The 21,043-nt window shown below is 51.8% G+C and overlaps 1 protein-coding gene across 2 annotated transcripts in view; it reads right to left on the reverse strand.

The window, feature by feature from the left end:
- YTHDF1 (YTH N6-methyladenosine RNA binding protein 1) overlaps nt 1–16,872 on the reverse strand; it is a 21,515-nt gene extending 4,643 nt beyond the window's left edge. Inside the window, exons 1-4 of one of the 2 annotated variants that reach the window (XM_023183252.2) lie at nt 16,504–16,814; nt 16,246–16,308; nt 14,558–14,637; nt 1,764–3,284 (exon numbers count right to left, since the gene is read on the reverse strand). In XM_023183252.2, the coding sequence (XP_023039020.1) occupies nt 1,764–3,284; nt 14,558–14,637; nt 16,246–16,308; nt 16,504–16,537 (1,698 nt within the window). In that variant the 5' untranslated portion in view covers nt 16,538–16,814. Of the gene's footprint in view, nt 1–1,763; nt 3,285–14,557; nt 14,638–16,245; nt 16,309–16,503 lie in introns of both variants that reach the window. The other variant, XM_023183253.1, reaches the window with a different exon arrangement.
- Between the last annotated feature and the right edge of the window lie 4,171 nt (nt 16,873–21,043).

Genomic DNA, 21,043 nt, shown 5'->3' on the forward strand with positions numbered 1-21,043 from the left:
TCTGAGGAACACTGGATCCTGCAGGCCGACCGACGCTCACAGGCCCCACAGGATGCCCACCAAGATGCTAACCCAGACCCGACACAAAAAAGCAGTTATCGAAGGATCAAGTTTTTATCATGCAAGTTGTAGGACACTCGATTTTTAAAAACACCAACCAGGTCAGGAGTTCACACACTTTATGAAAACCCAAGTATTACGGTATTTAAGAAAAAAACTGTGCGTGCACGCGCGCACACACACACACACACACAGCCAGCTTCCAGTGTAGCCAGCTAAGGACCTAAAGCTTCAGTAGCAATTATCCCTGCAAATTTAGCAATTCAGTATTTATTTTATACCTAAAAGAGCTATGTGTGTAATCCCAGCTACTTGGAAAGCTAAGGCAGGACAATCACTCGAACCCGGGAGGCAGAGGTTGCAGTGAGCCAAGATTGCACCACTGCACTCCAGCCTGGGCAACAGAGCAAAACTCCATCTCAATACAAAACAAAAAAAAAGGGCTAAAACACAGAATTTCAGTAACTAATTCAGATTCCAGTAACTGGAAATAAATGACATCTCCTTCTCTTCTCACAAAAGAGAGGGACTGATACTCTTCCAAAGTTCTACAAGCCCCAAGTTGTTCAGGACTTGCGTAATGTTAAGACTGCAGACAGTGCAGGTCTATATATATATATATATATATATAGGGATAAACATATCCCCATATATGCCAGGTACATGCCTTTCGGCCCAAAATACATTAGGACACTTGGCGCTCACAGGTGAATAATCCCTTTAACATAGAGAACTGAAAAGCACTGAAAACCCATCTATTATCAACTGACATTTCAGGAACGGATATTTTTTTAAAAGCAGGAGAGAATCTCAGGATGAACTCTCTTGAATAAAGGAAGCATTATGAAGTATGTCAGCAGCATCATTTTCCCATTGCTGGTGCCAGTTTATGGGCATCTGAGCCCTTCTGAAGAGCCAACACACTCAGTCCTGTCATATATCACACAAAGGCACAGACTCAGGAGTTTGGCTACAAGTATCCCAGGAAATCAGGACTGTCTGAAAAAGGCCCAATCAATGGATTTTTGACATAGGATCCATATTTGTATTATAAAATATCTGGATTCCAAACCTACCCCACCACCATTTTCTTTAGGACCTAGATGGAGTGAGTTTGTTTCCAAAAACTGCAGGATATTGAGTTTTTAAAAGAAAAATAAAGCAACGACCTCCAGATCAAAGACCGGAGCTTCCCAACTGCTGAGGGTCAGTGCCCTGGGAAACAAGGGCCCTTGGCCAAGTGAGGTCTCAATGCCCTATGTGCCCACTGCAGTGCTGCGTTGAGTATCACCTAAGTGTTCCTCACAGACAGAGGCTGGGAAGCACTGTTCCAGAAAGTATCACGACTCAAAAAGGAGAGGAGAAAGTTACCATCAAATTCTACACAGTGCACAGAAAATTCTACACAGTGTACAGAATGTGTACACTGTGGCCCCAATTATTCAATTATAAGTGGAGAGTGATCAAAGTCGTTTGGTGACATCCACTCAAACATCATCACTGGTTACTAGCGGTACCCTCCGCGGGGAAAGCCCATGAGGCTGCCAAGACCTGGGCCCGCCCACCTGCGGCCAACTGGGAGCTGCCTGTCATGAGACTCAGCTTGGCGGACCTGCCGCATCTGCTCACCACCAGGCCACCTGGTCTAAGTGCAGCACCAAGGACACACCTGCATGGCAGCTGCCTGCAACACCCAGACTCACCTTGCGCACCACTTCCTCCTCCTCCTGGCGCTTCTCGTAGTGAGCAAAGTCGTCGAAGATGGAGGTTGTGTGCTTGTAGGAACTGATAATTTTCAGCACTTGTTTTGCTTTTTCTAAGGGCACCTCCTGGGTGTCCCGCGAGTTTGTGACCGGTTTGTTGTCATTATTCTCCAGTCTGATGTGCCGGAGCTGGTTATTGGGCACATCCTTAACAAAAATCCACTTGACATCAAATTTCCCCTTCCACTTGTCCTGAGACCAGACCCCAGCACTGGTGCCGTAGTCCACGGGGGACTTCATCTCGGCCACCCCACAAAAATGCCCACTCCCATTGACGCTGAAGAGCAGGTAGACGGGCCCCTTGCTGCTCATGCAGCGGAAGGCGCTGTCCAGGCGTTTGTTGCCATGCTCTGTGCTACACCAGATGGAGTACTTAATGGAGCGATGGATGTCATCCTCAGAGTAGCTCTTGATGATGAACACACGCCCGCTTTTCAGATTCCAGTCAAACTCTTTAGGGTTATAGCTGTGAGCAGCTTTCAGTTTTTCAAGGACAGGGTGGGATTCGACGCTGGGGGTGGAATTAGGCTGGACATTTCCAGGAGAGTTGCTATCACTACCAGCCCCTCCACTTTGCCCAAACGCTGCATTTCTGTTGCGTGGGGCAACCCAGCGGGTCTGGGGTGGCTGCTGAGGGCTCTGATACTGCAGTTGAGCCACAGGTGGGGGCTGTGCTGGGAGAGGCTGAGCCACCTGCTGGGGCTGTGGGGCAGCCTGTGGGGATGGTGCCTGTTGAGGGACTGGGGCCTTCGGCACAGGCCCCTTGTTATCCCAGGTGCCAATGTCCATGTTATGCTTTATAGGTGGAGGGGGCAGCGCACCCCCTAGGACAGGCCCGCTCTTTGTTTTCATTTTAGGCTGTGGCTTTGCAGGCTTGCTGGCAATGGCTGCCCATGAGGTTGGCTTTGAAACTGGCATGTTCACATTTGTCCCACCGTTGCCAGAAAGGACACCAGTCAGTGCCACGCTGCTGACAACGGAGCCCACCGTCTTGACGGCAGAGGAGCTGACGTCCCCAATCTTCAGGCCAACCATGCCCTGCTCCAGGCTGTTCATCCCGGGGGCCTTGCTGAGGGTGTCGCTGTGAAAGCCTGGCTGCCCATCAACCACAGTGCCACCCAGGGAGCTCGGGGGGTAGGTGTAGCTGCTCCCATACGCAGAGCTCTGGGTCTGCTGACCTTGAGACCCACTTGTCCCCCATGCTGAGAATGCAGGGTTTTCAGGGAAAAAATTAAACCTGTGCTGATAGATGTTGTTCCCCAGGCCCCCAGGCTGCCCAAAAACAGCATCGTGCATAAAGTGATGGTCTCCGTTACTGAGCTGCCCGTAGGTGGTGAGGTACGGGATCGGAGGGTCCCCTGCAGTGGACCATGGAGCCTCGTTGAGGGAGTAAGGAAATCCAATGGACGGCGGGTAATAGCTGGACAGGTAGGGGTCGCTCATTGAGGGGTAACTGTTACTCTGCAAAAGCAAACGTGACAAGTTACAGCACTTCCACAACACGAGGAGATGATGAAAATGCCAACCGCCTCTTGCTCAAGCACAGGCGGGGCAAAAGTAAGACCTGCACAGCACTGGGCCACTCCTTCCAGAAGGAAAGCTGTGGTCGCCAATGGGAGAACCAAATCAAGACAGAGAAATTAATAATGAACACAAACCAGGATGTTGTCTCAAAATGCAAAGCATCATTTGCAAGGCTCTGAATTCAGGCTAAATGACTAAGCTAAGCCTCTCCAGAACTGGCAAGGGAGCAGCCCCTCCCTCTACTCTTACCTACAAAGGAATCCAGAGTTAGGACTAAACCCTTGCCCTGCTGACAACAATGCTTATGACGGACACGGACGGCATCATGGGCACTGAAACAGCTTTGTAAGGCAGAGATACTTCCATTGGCAAACCAGGATGGGCAGGGCCGTGAGGCAGTTTGCTCCAGAGAACAGACCCTAAGCTCACTAATTACTCAGCAGGCCTCAGGCACCCACCTCTGGGCCCTGACACTCCTCCTGGGACACTCTTCCATACCTGGACCAAAGCTCTCCCAGACATCCTTCAAGGGTGCTTCAGAGGCTCCTTCCACACACCCTTCCTAGCAGAGAGCCCCTGCCTCTAAGTCCAAGGGGGTTCACATTCCCATGATTTCCTGGGCACAGCACTGGGCTCTTGGAGTAGGCCCCTGCACAGAGGGCCCTGGCTGCCTCCAGCTCCTTAGCCAAGAGAAAGCATCGTAAGTGGAGGACTCTGGAATCCGGGTGCAGAGCAGCCCTCGCTTTGGATGCCAACTCACCTGGACTTCCTTGTGAAAACATGTCTGTGAGGTGACTGGAACCTCAGACAGTGGTTTTAAAGTGACGGAACCATGAGGCAGAAAGGTCTGCTACAGAAGGTGAGTGCTTGAGTGCCCCATCATAGGGGTCTCGGAAGAGCTGCCCAGGGCACAAATTTAGACTAAAGTCAGCAGTTCTGGGACGGCACCTCCTTGGAGAGACTCAACCAAGGGTCTGGTCATGATTGGGTCCCTCCAACACTGCCTTAAAATGGCTTTCGTGTGAGGGGTGTGTGTGTGCACGTGCATTCGTGTGAGGGGTGTGCGCGTTCGTGTGAGGTGCGTTTATGTGCATACACATACACACAGGCAGGTGATTCGTGTGATGTGTGTGAGTGTGTGAGGTGCGTTTATGCGCACACACACGTGCACACAGGTGGGTGATTCATGTGAGGTGTGTTTATTTTTTTATTTTTTATTTTTTGAGACGGAGTCTCACTCTGCCACCCAGGCTGGAGTGCAGTGGCCGGATCTCAGCTCACTACAAACTCCGCCTCCCGGGTTTACGCCATTCTCCTGCCTCAGCCTCCCGAGTATCTGGGACTACAGGCGCCCGCCACATCACCCGGCTAGTCTTTTGTATTTTTTAGTAGAGATGGGGTTTCACCATATTAGCCAGGATGGTCTCGATCTCCTGACCTCGTGATCCGCCCGTCTCGGCCTCCCAAAGTGCTGGGATTACAGGCTTGAGCCACCACGCCCGGCCGTGAGGTGTGTTTATAAGCACACACATGCACACAGGCGGGTGATTCGTGTGAGGGGTGTGTGTGCATTTGTGTGAGGTGTGTTTATGCGCGCACACATGCACACAGGCAGGTGATTCATGTGAGGTGTGTGTGCACGTTCGTGTGAGGTGTGTTTATACGCACACACATGCCAGGCAGGTGAGAAGGGGTCCAGTGTGATGCAAGAAGGCTCCCGCCTAGATGCATTGTCTAAGAATGCCAAAATGCTACTACGGAAAACAGAGCAGGAAGTAAAAAACATGGAGCTCTCCAGCCTGTGATGCCCATTTTTGGATTTGCAGTTTTCCTGCTCCCCTCCCCCCAGTCGTCCAAGCAACCAGAAAGTTCTACATGAAGAGAATATGCTCCAGACCTCATCTCCCAACCTCATCCCTGCCATGTTGACCGTTCATGTTAGCATCAAAGGCCACACTACGAAGGATAACAGCACCCAGTCGGGGACACCAGGTGGGAAGGTAGCTGAGGCAAGAGGGAGACTGGGATCTCAAGACAATGAAACAGGCTTGCTTCACTGGAGGGGTGACCACAAGCAGCTCTCCCTGGGGGCAGTGTCCCGACACCAGCCAACACCAGTGGACTAACAAACCGGTGACCTAGCCACCACTTCCTGCCTCCTGTTCCCATCCTAGAAAACCGAGGGCTTCAGAAATCCTATTTTCTAATTTTCTTCCTGGTGACTTCTCCACTTGTGAGCAGACAATCCCAGAACCTATTTTTTTTTTTTTTTTTTTTGAGACAAAGTCTCACTATGTTGCCCAGGCTGGAGTACAGTGGCGAGATCTCAGCTCACTGCAACCTCTGCCTCCCAGGTTCAAGCGATTCTCGTGCCTCAGCCTCCCCAAGTAGCTGGGATTACAGAAGCACACTACCACATCCGGTTAATTTTTGTATTTTTAGTAAAGACAGGATTTCATCATGTTGGCCAGGCTGGTCTCGAACTCCCAACCTCAGGTGATCCACCCACCTCGGCCTCCCAAAGTGCTAGAATTACAGGAGTGAGCCACAGCACCTGGCACCAGAATCATCTTTCAAAATGCACTAACTGCTGTTTCCCTGTAATACAAATTCGAGATTCTGGGGGTATAAGAAGACAAGTGAGATGCTATCAGTGTTGTACAAACATGAGATTAACCTGAGCTTATTCTCCCTCAAACAACTCCCATGATGCTGGCTCCTTTGCTGCAGCCTTTCCCTCGGGTGCTGCCCTGGCCGACAGGCCCAGACAGGAGGGTGAGCAAATCAGGGGGCGGTCTGTGCAGAGGACTTGCTCCTTGAGTCGCTGGCCACAGGAGCCTTCAAGGACGGCAGGCAAGGGGACAGTGCCCCCACAGGGAAGCCAGCCCTCCTCCTCCCATCGGCTGGACACATGCTCCTCAGCAGCGCTGCAATCACAACACATCCTCCTTCTCAGGCAAAAAGAGCAGATGAAAAAAAAGACCTTGATGGCCATGTGGTATTCTAATCCACTCGGCCACAACACCAACCAGAGGAGTCAGGCCATGGACACATATGCCCAGGGACACTTCTGACTACACTTAAAGCCTTAACCAAGACAAGACATCACTTACCACATGAAAAAATGCACATTACATTAAGCATGTAACATCCTGAAAATCCAACTGAAGCATTAAATGGACACACCAAGCACACAGGCCACACAGACACAGAGCCCACAAACGACCCACCCAGCTTCCCTCTACCCAAGGTGCAGGGCCTGCAGTTCTAGCTGGTACTCTGCAAACCCTTCAGCTCCAGATCACCGCCATTCACACCCTGAGCCACAGAAGATGGTGACACTAATCAGCTCCGCCAGCAGCCCTAAACCCTCCTGATACTTTCTGTCCTCACCGGGTTACACAGCCACACAGGCAGGCTGGATGTAGTGACCTGGGGTCCTGTGGGCCCGATTTCCATTTTTATCTCAGTCTTACTGACAGCCCATTTCCTGTTACATCTGCCATCTTTCCTTCAAAACTCTGAAGGTAAAGCAGCAGGTTAATTTGTAACGCTATGTGAAGCCATCCTGTACATAAGAAAACCTGGAAATGCTGTCCTCTGCCTTCTTTATGAGCCACATGTCAGGCTGCTGTCCCACACTCCTTCCCTGGTGAGAGAAGCTGTCCCACTCACAGTCCTGGTCAAAGCGTGTGGGAGACAAATGGAAACACACAGTTCGGGCTGCCTGGAAAACACACGCAGCCTCCTTTCAGGGCCTTTGATCTCCCTTTGTCTCACACACAGCCAGGCACAGGTTCAGCGCTCACTTGCTGCCAAGTGCTGGAGGCAAGCTGTGCTGCCCCCTCAACATTCCTTGGCGCCATGGCTCCATGGGCACTGAGTTACGAGTGTGAAAGTTTACTCCTCAGGTATATAGTTGCATTAACTCCGGCCGCGGTGGCTCACACCTGTAATCCCAGCACTCTGGGAGGCCAAGGTGGGCGGATCATGAGGTCAGGAGATCGAGACCATCCTGGCTAACACGGTGAAACCCCATCTCTACTAAAAATACAAAAAATTAGACGGGTGTGGTGGTGGGCGCCTATAGTCCCAGCTACTCCGGAGGCTGAGGCAGGAGAATGGCATGAACCCGGGAGGCAGAGTTTGCAGTGAGCCGAGATTGCACCACTGGACTACAGCCTGGGCAACAGAGCGAGACTCCGTCTCAAAAAACAAAAAAGAACAAATTTAAAGCTTGTTCTTAACACATTACTACCTCTGAGCAAGTGTATTTTGCTCCTGGTAAATGAGTGGCATAAACAGACCTTTTAAAGACAATACAGGCAAAACCATGATCCTGCTACTCTGCAGCCACCTCCACAGAAGACCGCTAAACACTTTCACAAGCTAGGCCCTTCACCGCAGCCCCTGCGGAGAACTGAAGACCTCATCGAAGAAAGGCTAACACATTTTCAGCCGGGCACAGTGGCTCAGGCCTATAATCCCAGCACTCTGGGAGGCTGAGGCAGGTGGATCATCTGATATCAGGAGTTTGAGAGTAGCCTGGCCAGAGTGAAACCCCGTCTCTACTAAAAATACAAAAATTAGATGGGTGTGGTGGCAGGTGCCTGTAGTCCCAGCTACTCAGGAGCCTGACGCAGAAGAATAGCTTGAACCTGGGAGGCGAAGATTGCCATGAGCCAAGATAGCGCCACTGCACTCCAGCCTGGGCAACAGAGTGAGACTCCATCTCAAAAACATAAACAAACAAAAAAGAACTAAGAGCAGTTTTACATATTTACTCAAATTTAACGACATTCTAAAAAAGAAACTTCCATCCGAATGAACAGAACCATTTAAGTTGAAGTTAAAATGTTTACTTCCTATATCCATTTTTCTGAGATAAGAGTTGGAATGACCAACAGGAGAGACTAAAGCAGAAAGGACCCCTTCAGAAGCCCAAGAGGAACAGAGAGAAGCATTTGCTTAATAAAAAACAAACACACAAACAAATTATGTAAAAGGAAAAAGTATCAAGCGAACTGCTGAAAAGTGAGGGAGTGACCCGGCTCCTGGGAACCAGCTCTGACCCAGGACAGGCAACAGGCCTACCAGGATGACCTGCGGCTCTTCAGGAGAAGTCTTAGAGAGCACAAAGAAAATGTTAGAGGAAAATAACCAAAAAACCCTAACTTACCTACTTGGCTGCTCACTTTTCAGATCTGTTTTCAGGACTGGTCCTTCTGAGGCTGCAATTTCAGCCCCTCAGCTGGTGGCATCAATATGCAGAGACAGCAGTTTCTGACAGAATTCCTGCATTTGTTTCAGCAACTTGCCAATAAGAAGCATGTTAAGATCCCACTGTGTCCTTCCAGCTGTGTTTCTGGGAAGCCGCTGTGATGGCAAATGCCTACTTAGCAGGCTCTGCCACTGGGTATTTTAAGGAAGCCCGTATTTTTAGATGTAGCCACAAGAAACTGACACTCCCCGGCTGGCCCTCGGGTCATCCTGGGCCTACCAGAGCTGCACAGGCACAGCAGGAAGCCCTGTGCCAAGTGTCTCCAGGCTATTCTCAAGGAACTCCTAGACGCTCTGATGAGGCATTGTGTTCAGTGAAAAAAACCACCCAAAATCCCGTGAACAGTTTCATCAGTGTGTGATTTCATCAGTGTGTGATCAGTGTACTTACACAAATGGAGACATGTGACAGTGGAGGCAGTATCCTTACCACACACTGAGGCTGTAACCTGTACAGTGTGTAACTGTACTGAATAATAGAAGTAACATAACTTCGGTAAGTATGTGTGTGTCTAAACATATCTAAACACAGAAAAGGTACAGTAAAAATTCGGTATAAGAGATCAAGAACGGGACACCTGTACACTTACAGTGAATGGAGCAGGTAGGCCTAAAGTTGCTCTGCATGAGTCCGGGAGTGAATGTGAAGGCCTGGGCCCTCACTGGACACCACTGTCATCTTTAGAAACACCATCCACTTAAGACTACACTCAATTTTAAAATTTTCCTTTCTTCAATAATAAATCCTAGCCTACTATAGCTTTTTTACTTTACAAACTACTTTTTTTTTTTTTTTTTTTTTTTTGAGACGGAGTCTCGCTCTGTCGCCCAGGCTGGAGTGCAGTGGCCGGATCTCAGCTCACTGCAAGCTCCGCCTCCCGGATTCACGCCATTCTCCTGCCTCAGCCTCCCGAGTAGCTGGGACTACAGGCGCCCGCCACCTCGCCCGGCTAGTTTTTTGTATTTTTTAGTAGAGACGGGGTTTCACCGTGTTAGCCAGGATGGTCTCGATCTCCTGACCTTGTGATCCGCCCGCCTCGGCCTCCCAAAGTGCTGGGATTACAGGCTTGAGCCACCGCGCCCAGCCTACAAACTACTTTTTAAAAAGCTTTAAAAGTTTTCGACTCTTCTGTAAACACAAATATATCACATATCTGTACAAAAATAGTTTTTCATTATATCCTTATTCCATAAGCTTTTTTCTATTAATTTTTTTTTTAACTTTTTGAACTTTTTTGTTATAAATGAAGACATGGCCAGGCACAGTGGCTCAGCCTGTAACCCCAGCACTTTGGGAGGCCGAGGCAGGAGGACTGCTTCAGCCCAGGATTTCGAGACCAGCCCAGGCAACACAGTGAGACCTCATCTCTACAAAAAACCAAAAATGAGGCAGAAAGATCTCTTGGGCCCAGGAGGTGAAGGCTGCAATGAGTCACCACTGCACTTCCGCCCGGGTGAGGGAGAGACCCTGCTTCAAAACAAAACAAAACAAAAACACAAAAAAACCCAAAAAGACACAAAAAAACACACATATTAGCCTAGGCCTACACAAGGTCTGGATCTTCCACCTCCACATCTTGCCCCACTGGAAGGTATTCAGGGGCAACAACACACATGGAGCTGTCATCTCCTGTGACACCAATGCCTTCTTCTGGATTCCTCCTGAAGAACCTGCCTGAGGCTGCTTTACAGCTAACTTTGTTCTAGTAAGTAGACAGACTATGCTCTTAAAAGTATAGTAAATACGTAAAGTAGTAACAGTCAAGTATTACGCACTGTACGTAACTGTACGTAACTGTAGGTGTATACCCTGGTATGACTGGGGCAGTAGCTTTGGTTACACCTGCAGCACCACAAACACATGAGTAATGCACTGCCCTAAACATGGCAGCCCCAACGTCACCAGGTGACAGGAGTTTTTCAGCACCATCATAATCTTATGGGACCACTATCATACTGTGGTCTGCTGCTGACCAAAACTTCATCGGGCAGCACAGGTACAGGTGCCATCTCCCCCATGCCCAGGTGGCCTTGGTAATTTCTGTCAGTGTGGTCACAGCAAACACACTCAGGCTGTTGGTCAGCCAGTGCGCAGGAGGCCTGGGGGGCCAGCGGCATCTATTCCCAACTCAGGCATCATGTGGAGACAGGGTCTTCTAAACTCTGAGTAGGAACTGTTCTGGGTCATTTCACAGTCTTTCCTTTCAGAAAACAACAGAAAACTGGGAAACTAGAAGTCCCTGAGCAGGCAAAGCCTCAAAAGAGAAAATCAGCCAGGCACTGTGGCTCACGCTTGTAATCCCAGCACTGTGGGAGGCCGAGGTGGGCAGATCACCTGAGGTCGGGAGTTCCAGAACAGCCTGATCAACATGGAGAAACCCTGTCTCTACTAAAAATACCAAAAAAAAAATTAACCAGGCGTGGTGGCGCACACCTATAATCCCAGCTACTTGGGAGGCTGAGGTAGGATAATCACTCGAGCCAGGGAGGTAGAGGCTGCAGTGAGCTGAGATTCCGCCACTGCACTCCAGCCTGGGCAACAAAAGCGAAACTCCAGTCTCAAAAAAAAAAAAAAAAAAAAAAAAAGAGAGAAAATCACAACAATCAAGCCCAACCCAGAGCCCTTCACTCCCAGTTCCTCTGCTCCCCCAACTCCCATTCGAGTCATAGACTAGAAGACAGATACTGAGCAGCTACAGTCGCAAGCACCTCAGGGACAACTAGGACTGAAACTCTAGTATCAGAAGCACAGCAAGGTGGGTGAGGTAAGGCCTCTCTGAGGGAAAGACCCCCACCACACGGCAACAACCCTTCACAGCCCATTACAAGTTAAACCAACCTAACAGGCAGGCATTCTCCTAAGACTTTCTAAACCATTCTAAGTATTACAGTTTCACACAAAACACAGGAACCAAACTAGCCTCCAACTAGATACTACAAACCATATCTGGATTTTTCTCTTTTAAGTACCCAGGGTTAGGCTGGGCACAGTGGCTCATGCCTATGCTCCTAGTATTTTGGGAGGCTGATGTGTGTGGATTGCTTGAGCCCAAGAGTTCGAGACCAGCCTGGGCAACACAGCAAGATTTCATGTCTACTAAAAATTAAAAAATCAGCTAGGCGTGGTGGCACATGCCTGTAGTCCCAGCTACTCGGGAGGCTGAGGTGGAAGAATCACCTGAGCCCGGGAAGTCGAGGCTGCAGTGAGCCGTGATCACACCATGCACTCCAGCCTGGGCAATGGAGTGAGACCCTGTCTCCAACAAAAAAGGACCCGGGCTAATGGATATGTTCACTATCTTAACTGTGGCCACGGCTCCACAGGTATGTCTGTGTAAGTCAAAAGCTATAAAACCATACTGTATACATACAGAGCTAAGACACCCACTAACATAAAAATAATCTAATCCATTTGTAAAGAAATCCTCCCAAACAACACAAAAGCTCCAACTTTGATAAAAATATTTTTGACTGGGCATGGTGGCTCATACCTGTAACCCTAGCACTTTGGGCAGCCAAAGCAGGAAGATCACTTGAGCCCAGAAGTTCAAGACCAGCCTGTGTACAATATACATAGACCCTGTGTCTATAATCAACCAACCAACCAATCACCAGATACAGCTGTGCATGCCTGTAGTCCCAGCTCTTCAGGAGGCTGAGGCGGGAGGACTGCTTAAGCCCAGGAAGTTGAGGCTACAGTGAGCTATAATCATGCCCCTGAACTCTAGATTGGGTAACAGAGCAGGACCCTGTCTCCAAAATATACACATACATACGTATACACACACATATACATATACATACACACACACGCATACATTTTTAAGTGTACTGATGCAACCTCCCTCCCCCTTTATTGGCTAAAATTCAGTACATAATACTATTAAAGTACTAAAATAATAAGAAGAGTAGAAAACAAGATATTCAAAAAATCAATTAACTTCCTGCCATTACCTCTATCCAAAGGCCCATCACTGAAGTCAAGTTAGTTCTGCCCAGAGGAGGGGCAGATTCTCAGAAGGCAACCAAGAGACAAGAAACAAAAGCAGGGCTGGAGCGGGGGGCGGGTCTGCCAAGGCTCCACCTGTACAAGGTTTCTTGGTCTCCAAGCTGCTTGATTCGCCAAGTGCAGTAAGAGGGAGGCGGACGAAGGAACATTCTAAGTTCTAAGACACCTCAGAAAAGGGCAGCCTAGTTTTATTCCTTCACAGAGAAGAGGTGAAGCCTGGTTTTACTTTAAAACATGCCCAGTAGCTGAGGGCTATTTGGAGTGGCGAAGGAAGGAATGCGAGCATCTGCTTTGTGCTGCCCCATGAGGCCTGCTCACCAAAGTGAGGAGCTCACAGAGGTGCAGCCTCTCATCCAAGCCACCAGCCTGGAGGCAGGGGAAGTCTGGTTCCCGAGCTGGACTCTTCACCAGACATGGCTTCTCTTGGGAGTTCTGCTGCAACAGTAGCACAGAGGAGAGAGAGCAGCTCCCAGTAGATTTTAACCAGGGCAATTGTATTCCCCAAAAAACATCCGCCAAGACAGTTTTGCTTGCTACAACTGGGTATGGGGAGAGGGAGTTGCTAATGGCATCTAGTGGGTGGGAAGCCAGGGAGGCTGCTAAACATCCAACAATGCAAGGACAGCCCCCAAAACAGAATGTTCCCGTGCAAAATGTCCACAGTGCCAAGGCAGAGAAAGCCTGAATTACCTAAGAAAACAGGGCAGCTATGACTCACTGGGCCCTGCTCTATCAGGTACTGTCTCAGCGCTTTATGTGCACCATCTGATGTCATCCTCCCAACAATTCTACAAAGAACTACTCCTCTCTCTCTTCCACAGAAAAGAAAGTTGAGGCAAGAGAAGGCAAGCCACAGACACAGGCCAGTCAGTGGTGGAGTTAAAACTGAAATCAGGCCAGGCGCGGTGCCTCACGCTTATAATCCCAGCACTCTAGGAGGCTGAGGCGGGTGGATCACCTGAGGTCAGGAGTTTGAGACCAGCCTGCCCAACATGGAGAAACCCTGTCTCTACTAAAAATACAAAAATTAGCTAGACGTGGCGGTGGGTGCCTGTACTCCCAGCTACTCCCGAGGCTGAGGCAGGAGAATCGCTTGAACCCAGGAGGCAGAGTTTGCAGTGGGCTGAAATCGTGCCATTGCACGCCAGCCTCAGTGACAAAGAGTGAGACTCTGTCTCAAAAAAAAAGACTGGGCCGGGCGCGGTGGCTCAAGCCTGTAATCCCAGCACTTTGGGAGGCCGAGACGGGCGGATCACGAGGTCAGGAGATCGAGACCATCCTGGCTAACACGGTGAAACCCCGTCTCTACTAAAAATACAAAAAACTAGCCGGGCGAGGTGGCGGGCGCCTGTAGTCCCAGCTACTCCGGAGGCTGAGGCAGGAGAATGGCGTAAACCCGGGAGGCGGAGCTTGCAGTGAGCTGAGATCTGGCCACTGCACTCCAGCTCGGGCGACAGAGCAAGACTCCGTCTCAAAAAAAAAAAAAAAAAAAAAGACTGAAAACCAGGCAGCGTCTGGCTCCACAGTCGCTCCACAGCCCAGCTCTCAGCTGCTTCCCCAGACCACAATTCCAATCATCCAGAGCGAAAAATAACCAGTAAGCTTCAGAAACACACACACACCTCCACTGCGTCAAAGGCAAGACCCATCAGTGACCCACCAACACTGGAGCCAACTAGACCTGTTCGCATCCTGACCCCATTGGGATGCGGCCTCCTCCACGGGTAAATCATTTTCATCCCACTCATGCCCAGGGTTAACAGTAGGCACATCTTCATGAGCATTCTATCATTTCTAATACTTCATAATCTGCTGCTTTGTTGTTTAGGATAATTTAAAAATCAGAAATGACAACAAAGGTGTATTACACAACAATTAAAACCAACTTAAAAACAAATATAGGCTAACAAAATAAACTCACCTGATTTGACTGTCCAGTAAGGTAGGGCTCAAAGTCATTGTCATGAACTGTATCCTTCTGATGTAAAGAACCATTTTGTACTAGAACAAAAAGTTGCAAAATGTTACCCTCAAATTTTAAAAGATTACTTTTAAGCACAGAAGTCAAAGTCAGTAAGTCTATTTCCATCTATTTCTAGTAGAAATTATGCTTTTATTTTAAAAGGAATAAAACCAGTATAGAACTGATGTTTACACAACTAATTAGAAGGGTGACAGGAAACTTTCAATAATTTAAGCTAAATTTTAAATAAAGGCTTAATCATAATTTGGTGAGATTGACCAAATTAAGTGTTAACACATAAAGCAAGGAACACATAACCAGGGTGAAACTGACACGGTCTCGTAAGACCTATGTGTGGCAAATAGAAGTGGAGCCTCCAAAAACCCAAATGCAGAATGTATGCCCAAATGTATGGAGAACCGAGGGAAGAAAACTTAGGAGGGAAGGGGCTGCAACCGAAGGACTGCTGGGAGTTATCTGACTCTCCACAGTGAACCCCAAATATCTCAGACAGGTCTCAGTCAATTCAGAAAATTTATTTTGCCAAGGTTAAGGACACACCCATGACACAGCCTCAGGAGGTCTTGACAACATGTGCCCAAGGTGGTCGGGACATGGCTTAGTTGTATACATTTTAGGGAGACATGGAGAACAATCAATGTAAGATGTACATTGGTTTGGCCCGGAGAGGTAGGACAACTTGAAGCAGGGAGGGGGCTTCCAGGTCACAGGTAGGTAAGAGACTGCATTCTTTTTGAGTTTCTGATTAGCCTTTCCAAAGGAAGTAATCAGATAAGCATTTATCTCAGTGAGGAGGAATGACTCTGAGTTCCGTCCTTTGTCCACCAGGAATTTCCTTGTGGGCAAACTGTGGGGAGGTATGTAACTTTTTTGGTCTTAGAAACTATCTTTCTCAAGAATAGAGGGGAGGCAGGTTTGCCCTAAGCAGTTCCCAGCATAGCTTTCTCCCTTTGGCTCAGTGATTTGGGCGCCCCAAGACTGATCTTCCTTTCACACCACTTACCTTCCCACTGTTATTATGCTCAGTCAGAAAAAGAAAGCAAAGGTAAATAAAGTGCTGGGCCTTTTCCACTCTTAAAACACGATGAACGGTAGTATTTGGTTACACCTGAGCTGACACACAAACTAGCTAAAAAAGTGTTCCAATTTTCACACCAGTGCGCTCTGAGGGTTTATCCCAAGCCATAATGTCACAGGAGATGCTAACAGACTTGGAAAACGGGCTGAAACTACCAGGGATATGGAGCTTAGCCTGCAGAACCTCGGACTGCCCCTCTCCTAGAGCAGCCCCTACTGGGCAGCAAAAGGCAAGTCGCTCGTCCCCTGCGGCCACGTCCACCCGGCAAAGCCTCCTCTCCTACCACCCCTTCCCCAAAGCAAATCCATGATCATGCAGTGGGGAGAGAAGGGCCCAAATTACTCTGAGCACTCATTTATCCGCTTTTTAAGAAGCCCTTGTCTTCGACCTGTCAAATCTCCCAGAATCGTCACACAACCTCAAGTTTTATCTCCCTGAAGCTGGCGGAAGAGAGAAAGTTTCCGGTCCCAGACGCAGCTTCCTGGACCGTTCCTTCCCCGTCCTCCTCCACTCCAGCCCGCGCTGGCCGTCCCGGGACTCCGCTCACCTTTATTATCTTGTCCTTTTGTTCTCTGCACCGCCGCAGGCCGGGACGTGGGGTACATACAACCCGGGGGAAAAAGAAAACACAAAGTTATTCACCAGAGAACTGGTCTCCAGCGGGCAGCGAGCTCGGCAGGCCTCGAGGCGCGGTCGCGTGCGACCCCGGCCCCAGGACCCCGGCCTCTGAGGTCCAGCCCCAGGACCCCAACCCAGCCCCCGCGACTCGGCCCCGGCCGCGGCCCCCGTAACCCGGCCCCACTACCTGGGTGTCCACGCTGGTGGCCGACATGCTTCATGAAAAACTAGACGCGGGGCCGGGGAGCCCGCCGGCTCGGGCCTCCCCGAGAGGCCGGGCCTGTCACCCTAGCTCGCGCGGCCCCGGGCCCCGCCGCCAACTCCCCGGGCGCCGGCCGGGCGGCGGCGGCTGCTGGGCGCGCGGGCCCCTGGCGAGGCGGCGACGGCGGTGAGCCCCGGACGCGGACGCGCTGAGGAGGCGTCGACTCCAATGGCGGCGGCGGCGGCGGCGACAGCGGCAGCGACGGCGGCAGCGGGGGACGAGACTGCGTAGCGTCAGCGCGCACGCGGGGCAGGCCGGGAGCACCGCGCCGGGCCGCCACGCTTCGCGCCTGCGCGCTGCTGTCTTACGGGACAGATTTCGCTCCCAGGTCGTAGTTTCGCGCGGCGGGGCGGGGGCCGCAGCCGGCTGGGCGGGGAAGCCCAGAGCCGGGGAAGTCACGTGGGGCGTGTCCGGTGGAGCCGCGGGGCCTGTCGGGAAGGAGCTGGCGGGCTGCGTCCAGGTGTGCATGGAGCCCCCGCACCCCGGCCACGGCCGCAGTCGCCGACGCGCTACAGGCACTGAGGCCTCTGTGGTTTTCCCCAAGGTCCGAAGACTAAACGCTGCTCTGGTCTGACAGCCGGGCTACGGGTCTGTCCGTGGTCGGTCCGCCCTGCCCCCACGGGCAGACCCCTGCCCGCCCAGAGCTGCGAGCCCCTGCGCCTTGCCGCGGGACCTGCGGGCTTTGTTCGCTTTGCAGCCCTGGCCTTCAGCAGCAGCGGAGCCCGGGGCCCGGTCCCGAAGGTCAGCTGTTCTGTGGACGTACCTCTGGACCTGCAAGAGGCTCGCCGGCTTATAACGAAGTTCGCATATTAGATTCTTGACCCCGGCCGGGCGCGGTGGCTCAAGCCCGTAATCCCAGCACTTTGGGAGGCCGAGACGGGTGGATCACGAGGTCAGGAGATCGAGACCATCCTGGCTAACACGGTGAAACCCCGTCTCTACTAAAAAATACAAAAAACTAGCCGGGCGAGGTGGCGGCGCCTGTAGTCCCAGCTACTCGGGAGGCTGAGGCAGGAGAATGGCGGGAACCCGGGAGGCGGAGCTTGCAGTGAGCTGAGATCCGGCCACTGCACTCCAGCCTGGGCGACAGAGCGAGACTCCGTCTCAACAACAACAACAAAAAAAGATTCTTGACCCCGATTTCATCACCAGGAGGAGAAGAGACTTACGGTAGTGCTCTGTGCCGCGGCCTAGGCCGGGCCAGGGGAATTCTGGTCTTTATTCGAGGATGGACAGCCCCTTCTTAGCTGCAGCTGTGCAGAGAGCCCAGTTCTCAGTTCCTAACCCCTCAGCATCCCCAGTCTGGACGCCCTTCTGGTCAGGTGATGAATTTCGCTCCCTGCAGCCAATCCAGTCCTGCCACCCTTGTGGCTAACTGCCTAAGAGGCTTCGAGGTTGATATTTTTCTTTCCAGCTCTGGCAGGTGTAACATCTTCACGTGGCCTGGATCTGGGTCCTGCTGAAGGAGAAAGACCTGAAATGGGGTGTCAGACATTCTGACGTCAGAGGAGTGTTTTCCACAAAGTGGGCCCGGGCAGATGTACTAGGCAGGGCGGACAGTGACAGCAGGGACAGCAATGGAGTCCCAAGACGGTTCCAAGCCTGGACATCCACATCAGTGGGGCAGCAGTCAGCCTCTCACACTGCTGCAGGAGGAGGTGGAAACGGCCCCCAGTGGGCCAGTCAGCCACAGAGAGGACTGCTGCTCCAAGTTGCTCTTCGCCAGGCCTCCCTGGAGCCCCGCCACGCCTGAAGCTGGGGAAAGCAGGCTGGGCATGTTTCCCTGAAACAGAGCTCAGGGATGTCTGGTGCCCTGAGGATAAATCTGGATCCACTGGGACTTTGATATGCTTGGGCCGTGGGCAGGCACCTCAGGCCAAGATGAAATCTGTGCATTTGGGGTAGATCCGAAAATAAACAGCACATTTCCAGGATGGGAGCAGACATGGAAAAGATGTGTGGGGATTGTAGGGCCAGCGGGATTCCTGGGGGCCCTGTGCCACCTGCCTCTGTGTGATGAGGCCTGCGCATCCTAGGCAGGGCCTGAGTGCCTGCTTCCCAGGACACTGAACTGTTGGCAGCCATGACTGCAGCAAGGAGGTGTCTGAGTGGTCAGAGTAGACACTCAGACTCTCTCTCAGAGCCCCTGTCTGTCGTCTCCCCCAGCTCCCATCTCTCGGCCAGGATAGTGCAGTGGTCACCACTGGAGTTCAGAGCCTCACAGCCAGTTACAGGGCCTTCAGCCTCAGGCCTCCTTTCCTCCTCACTGGTGGGGTAATTACTCCCCTCTCACAGGATGAGTGTGCAGAAGAAACTGGGCGTGCAGCACTTGGCATCAGGCCGGGACTCTTAACACTGGCTGTTACCTGCTGCCTTCACCCACAAATGCCCAGCCAGTCACAGGAGGCAGCACTGGCCCTGCAGGAAGTGGCCACTCCGAGCTTAGGGGCCTTCTCAGATGGCTGAGTGCCAGCAATGCAGGATCGTGGGGGTGTTTCTGTTTCCTGGAGCTGTCTTAACAAAGTACCAGGAACTGGGGGGCTTAAAATAACAGCAATGTATTCTCTCCCGGTTCTGGAGGCCAGAAGTCCCAGATCAGTATCGCTGGGCTGAAGTGGAGATGTGGGCTCCTTCCGGGGCCCTCAGGGAGGATCCTAGCCTCCTCCAGCCTCCAGTGGAAGCCAGCAGCCCTTCCTGGTCTTTCCTCCTTGCCTCTGGTGCCTCATGGCCTTTTTCTCTGTGCCTGTGTCTCTTACAAGGACACCCATCTGGATTTAGAGCCCACCCTAGTCCAGGATAACCTCATCGTCATGCGATTATATCTGCAAAGAACCTATTTCTAAATAAAGGCACACGAGTACCAGGCAGACATGAGTTTTGGAGGTACACTCCAGCTCACTACAGAGATCACTGGGGAGGCCTCACAGTGATGCCTGTGGAGAGATTTTGGAAGGTGACTCCTGGGGCTGAGTGGGTGCTACTCACAAATGTAGATGGAAGGAGAGGCCCCCACAGGCCTGAAGTGGCACCACCATGCCAGCCTAGTCCCAGTGGCCAGAGAAGAGGCTGACAGGATCCCACAGCCACTGCCCAGACCCACCCAGGCTTTCGCCCTGAACTCCAGAAGGCTCCATGCTGGCCCTGACAGAAGGAGACTGAGGGCTTCCCAGGGGCAGGACAGGTCCAGTTGGTGAGAACAGGGCCCTAAAGTGACTTGAATGCAGAGACTGTGGCGCCAGTAGGGGAGGCTGAGGTCCCCAGGCCAACCCTGGGGGGAAAGCCTTTACCTTGGCCAGGCCTGAGGACCTGGGAGAGTGTCACAAGAAGCCAGCAGTTGAGCTTCCTGTAACCTTGGAGGGTCACGTGCACTGTCCAGCCTGCCCAGGCTCACACCCCAGCCCAGCTCTCGGCCAGGAAAAGGGATGTCACCCACCACCGAATGTCAGGGGCCAACTGTTTCTCCCTCCCAGGGAGCAGACAGCTCCTCACGTCATGGATGAAAACGGGTCAGAGGGCTTTGGCCCCTTCTCTGGGTGGCCCAGCGGTCTTGAGACAATGTCTGCCGTTTCTAAGCCTGTGCCCTCAATGACAGAGGAGAGCCCATCCCCCGTGGGCTGTCTGCCTTCAGACGGAGCCTTGTTGCTCGGAGAACCTATTGCTCATCCAAGACCCCTTCCTAGAAGCACCCCCTCCCGGCAGCGCCCCCTCCTGGCAGCACCCCCAAGTGGTATGGGATTGTCTAATCATGACTAGCATTAAGAAGGTTTGGGTTTGGCCGGGCGCGGTGGCTCAAGCCTGTAATCCCAGCACTTTGGGAGGCCGAGACGGGCAGATCACCAGGTCAGGAGATTGAGACCATCCTGGCTAACACGGTGAAACCCCGTCTCTACTAAAAAGTACAAAAAACTAGCCGGACGAGGTGGCGGGCGCCTGTAGTCCCAGCTACTCAGGAGGCTGAGGCAGGAGAATAGCGTAAACTCGGGAGGCGGAGCTTGCAGTGAGCTGAGATCCGGCCACTGCACTCCAGCCTGGGCAACAGAGCGAGGCTCCGTCTCAAAAGAAAAAAAAAAAAATCTATCTTTGCCCTCAAGGGATATAAGGTGGGAAGCAAAAACCACCCCTTGCCAAAGCCCTCACAGAGGGAGCCCTCCAGATGCCTGCCTGTGTGTGCAAGCCTGAGTCTCTGTCTCCACTGTCTGCCCTTGCATCTCACTTGTCAGGAAACCACACTTTGGGGATCCATGGTGCTGCCGAGAATCAACACCCACCGTCCACCCGCCTCATCCATCTCCAGGGAGGGCGTGGGCTCCAGCCTCTTCCAGTGAGTGTCCTGACCCCAACACACACGAACGCACACGTGTGCGAAGACACCTGACCGGAGGCTCCTGCCCGTGGAGTCACTGGGTCCAAAGGTGCTTACACTGGCCTTTTTGCTCATGTTACCAGATGGCCCCCACGGCGGCTG

This window comes from Piliocolobus tephrosceles, chromosome 20, assembly GCF_002776525.5.
Source record: "Piliocolobus tephrosceles isolate RC106 chromosome 20, ASM277652v3, whole genome shotgun sequence".
NCBI classification, from domain to species: Eukaryota; Metazoa; Chordata; class Mammalia; order Primates; family Cercopithecidae; genus Piliocolobus; species Piliocolobus tephrosceles.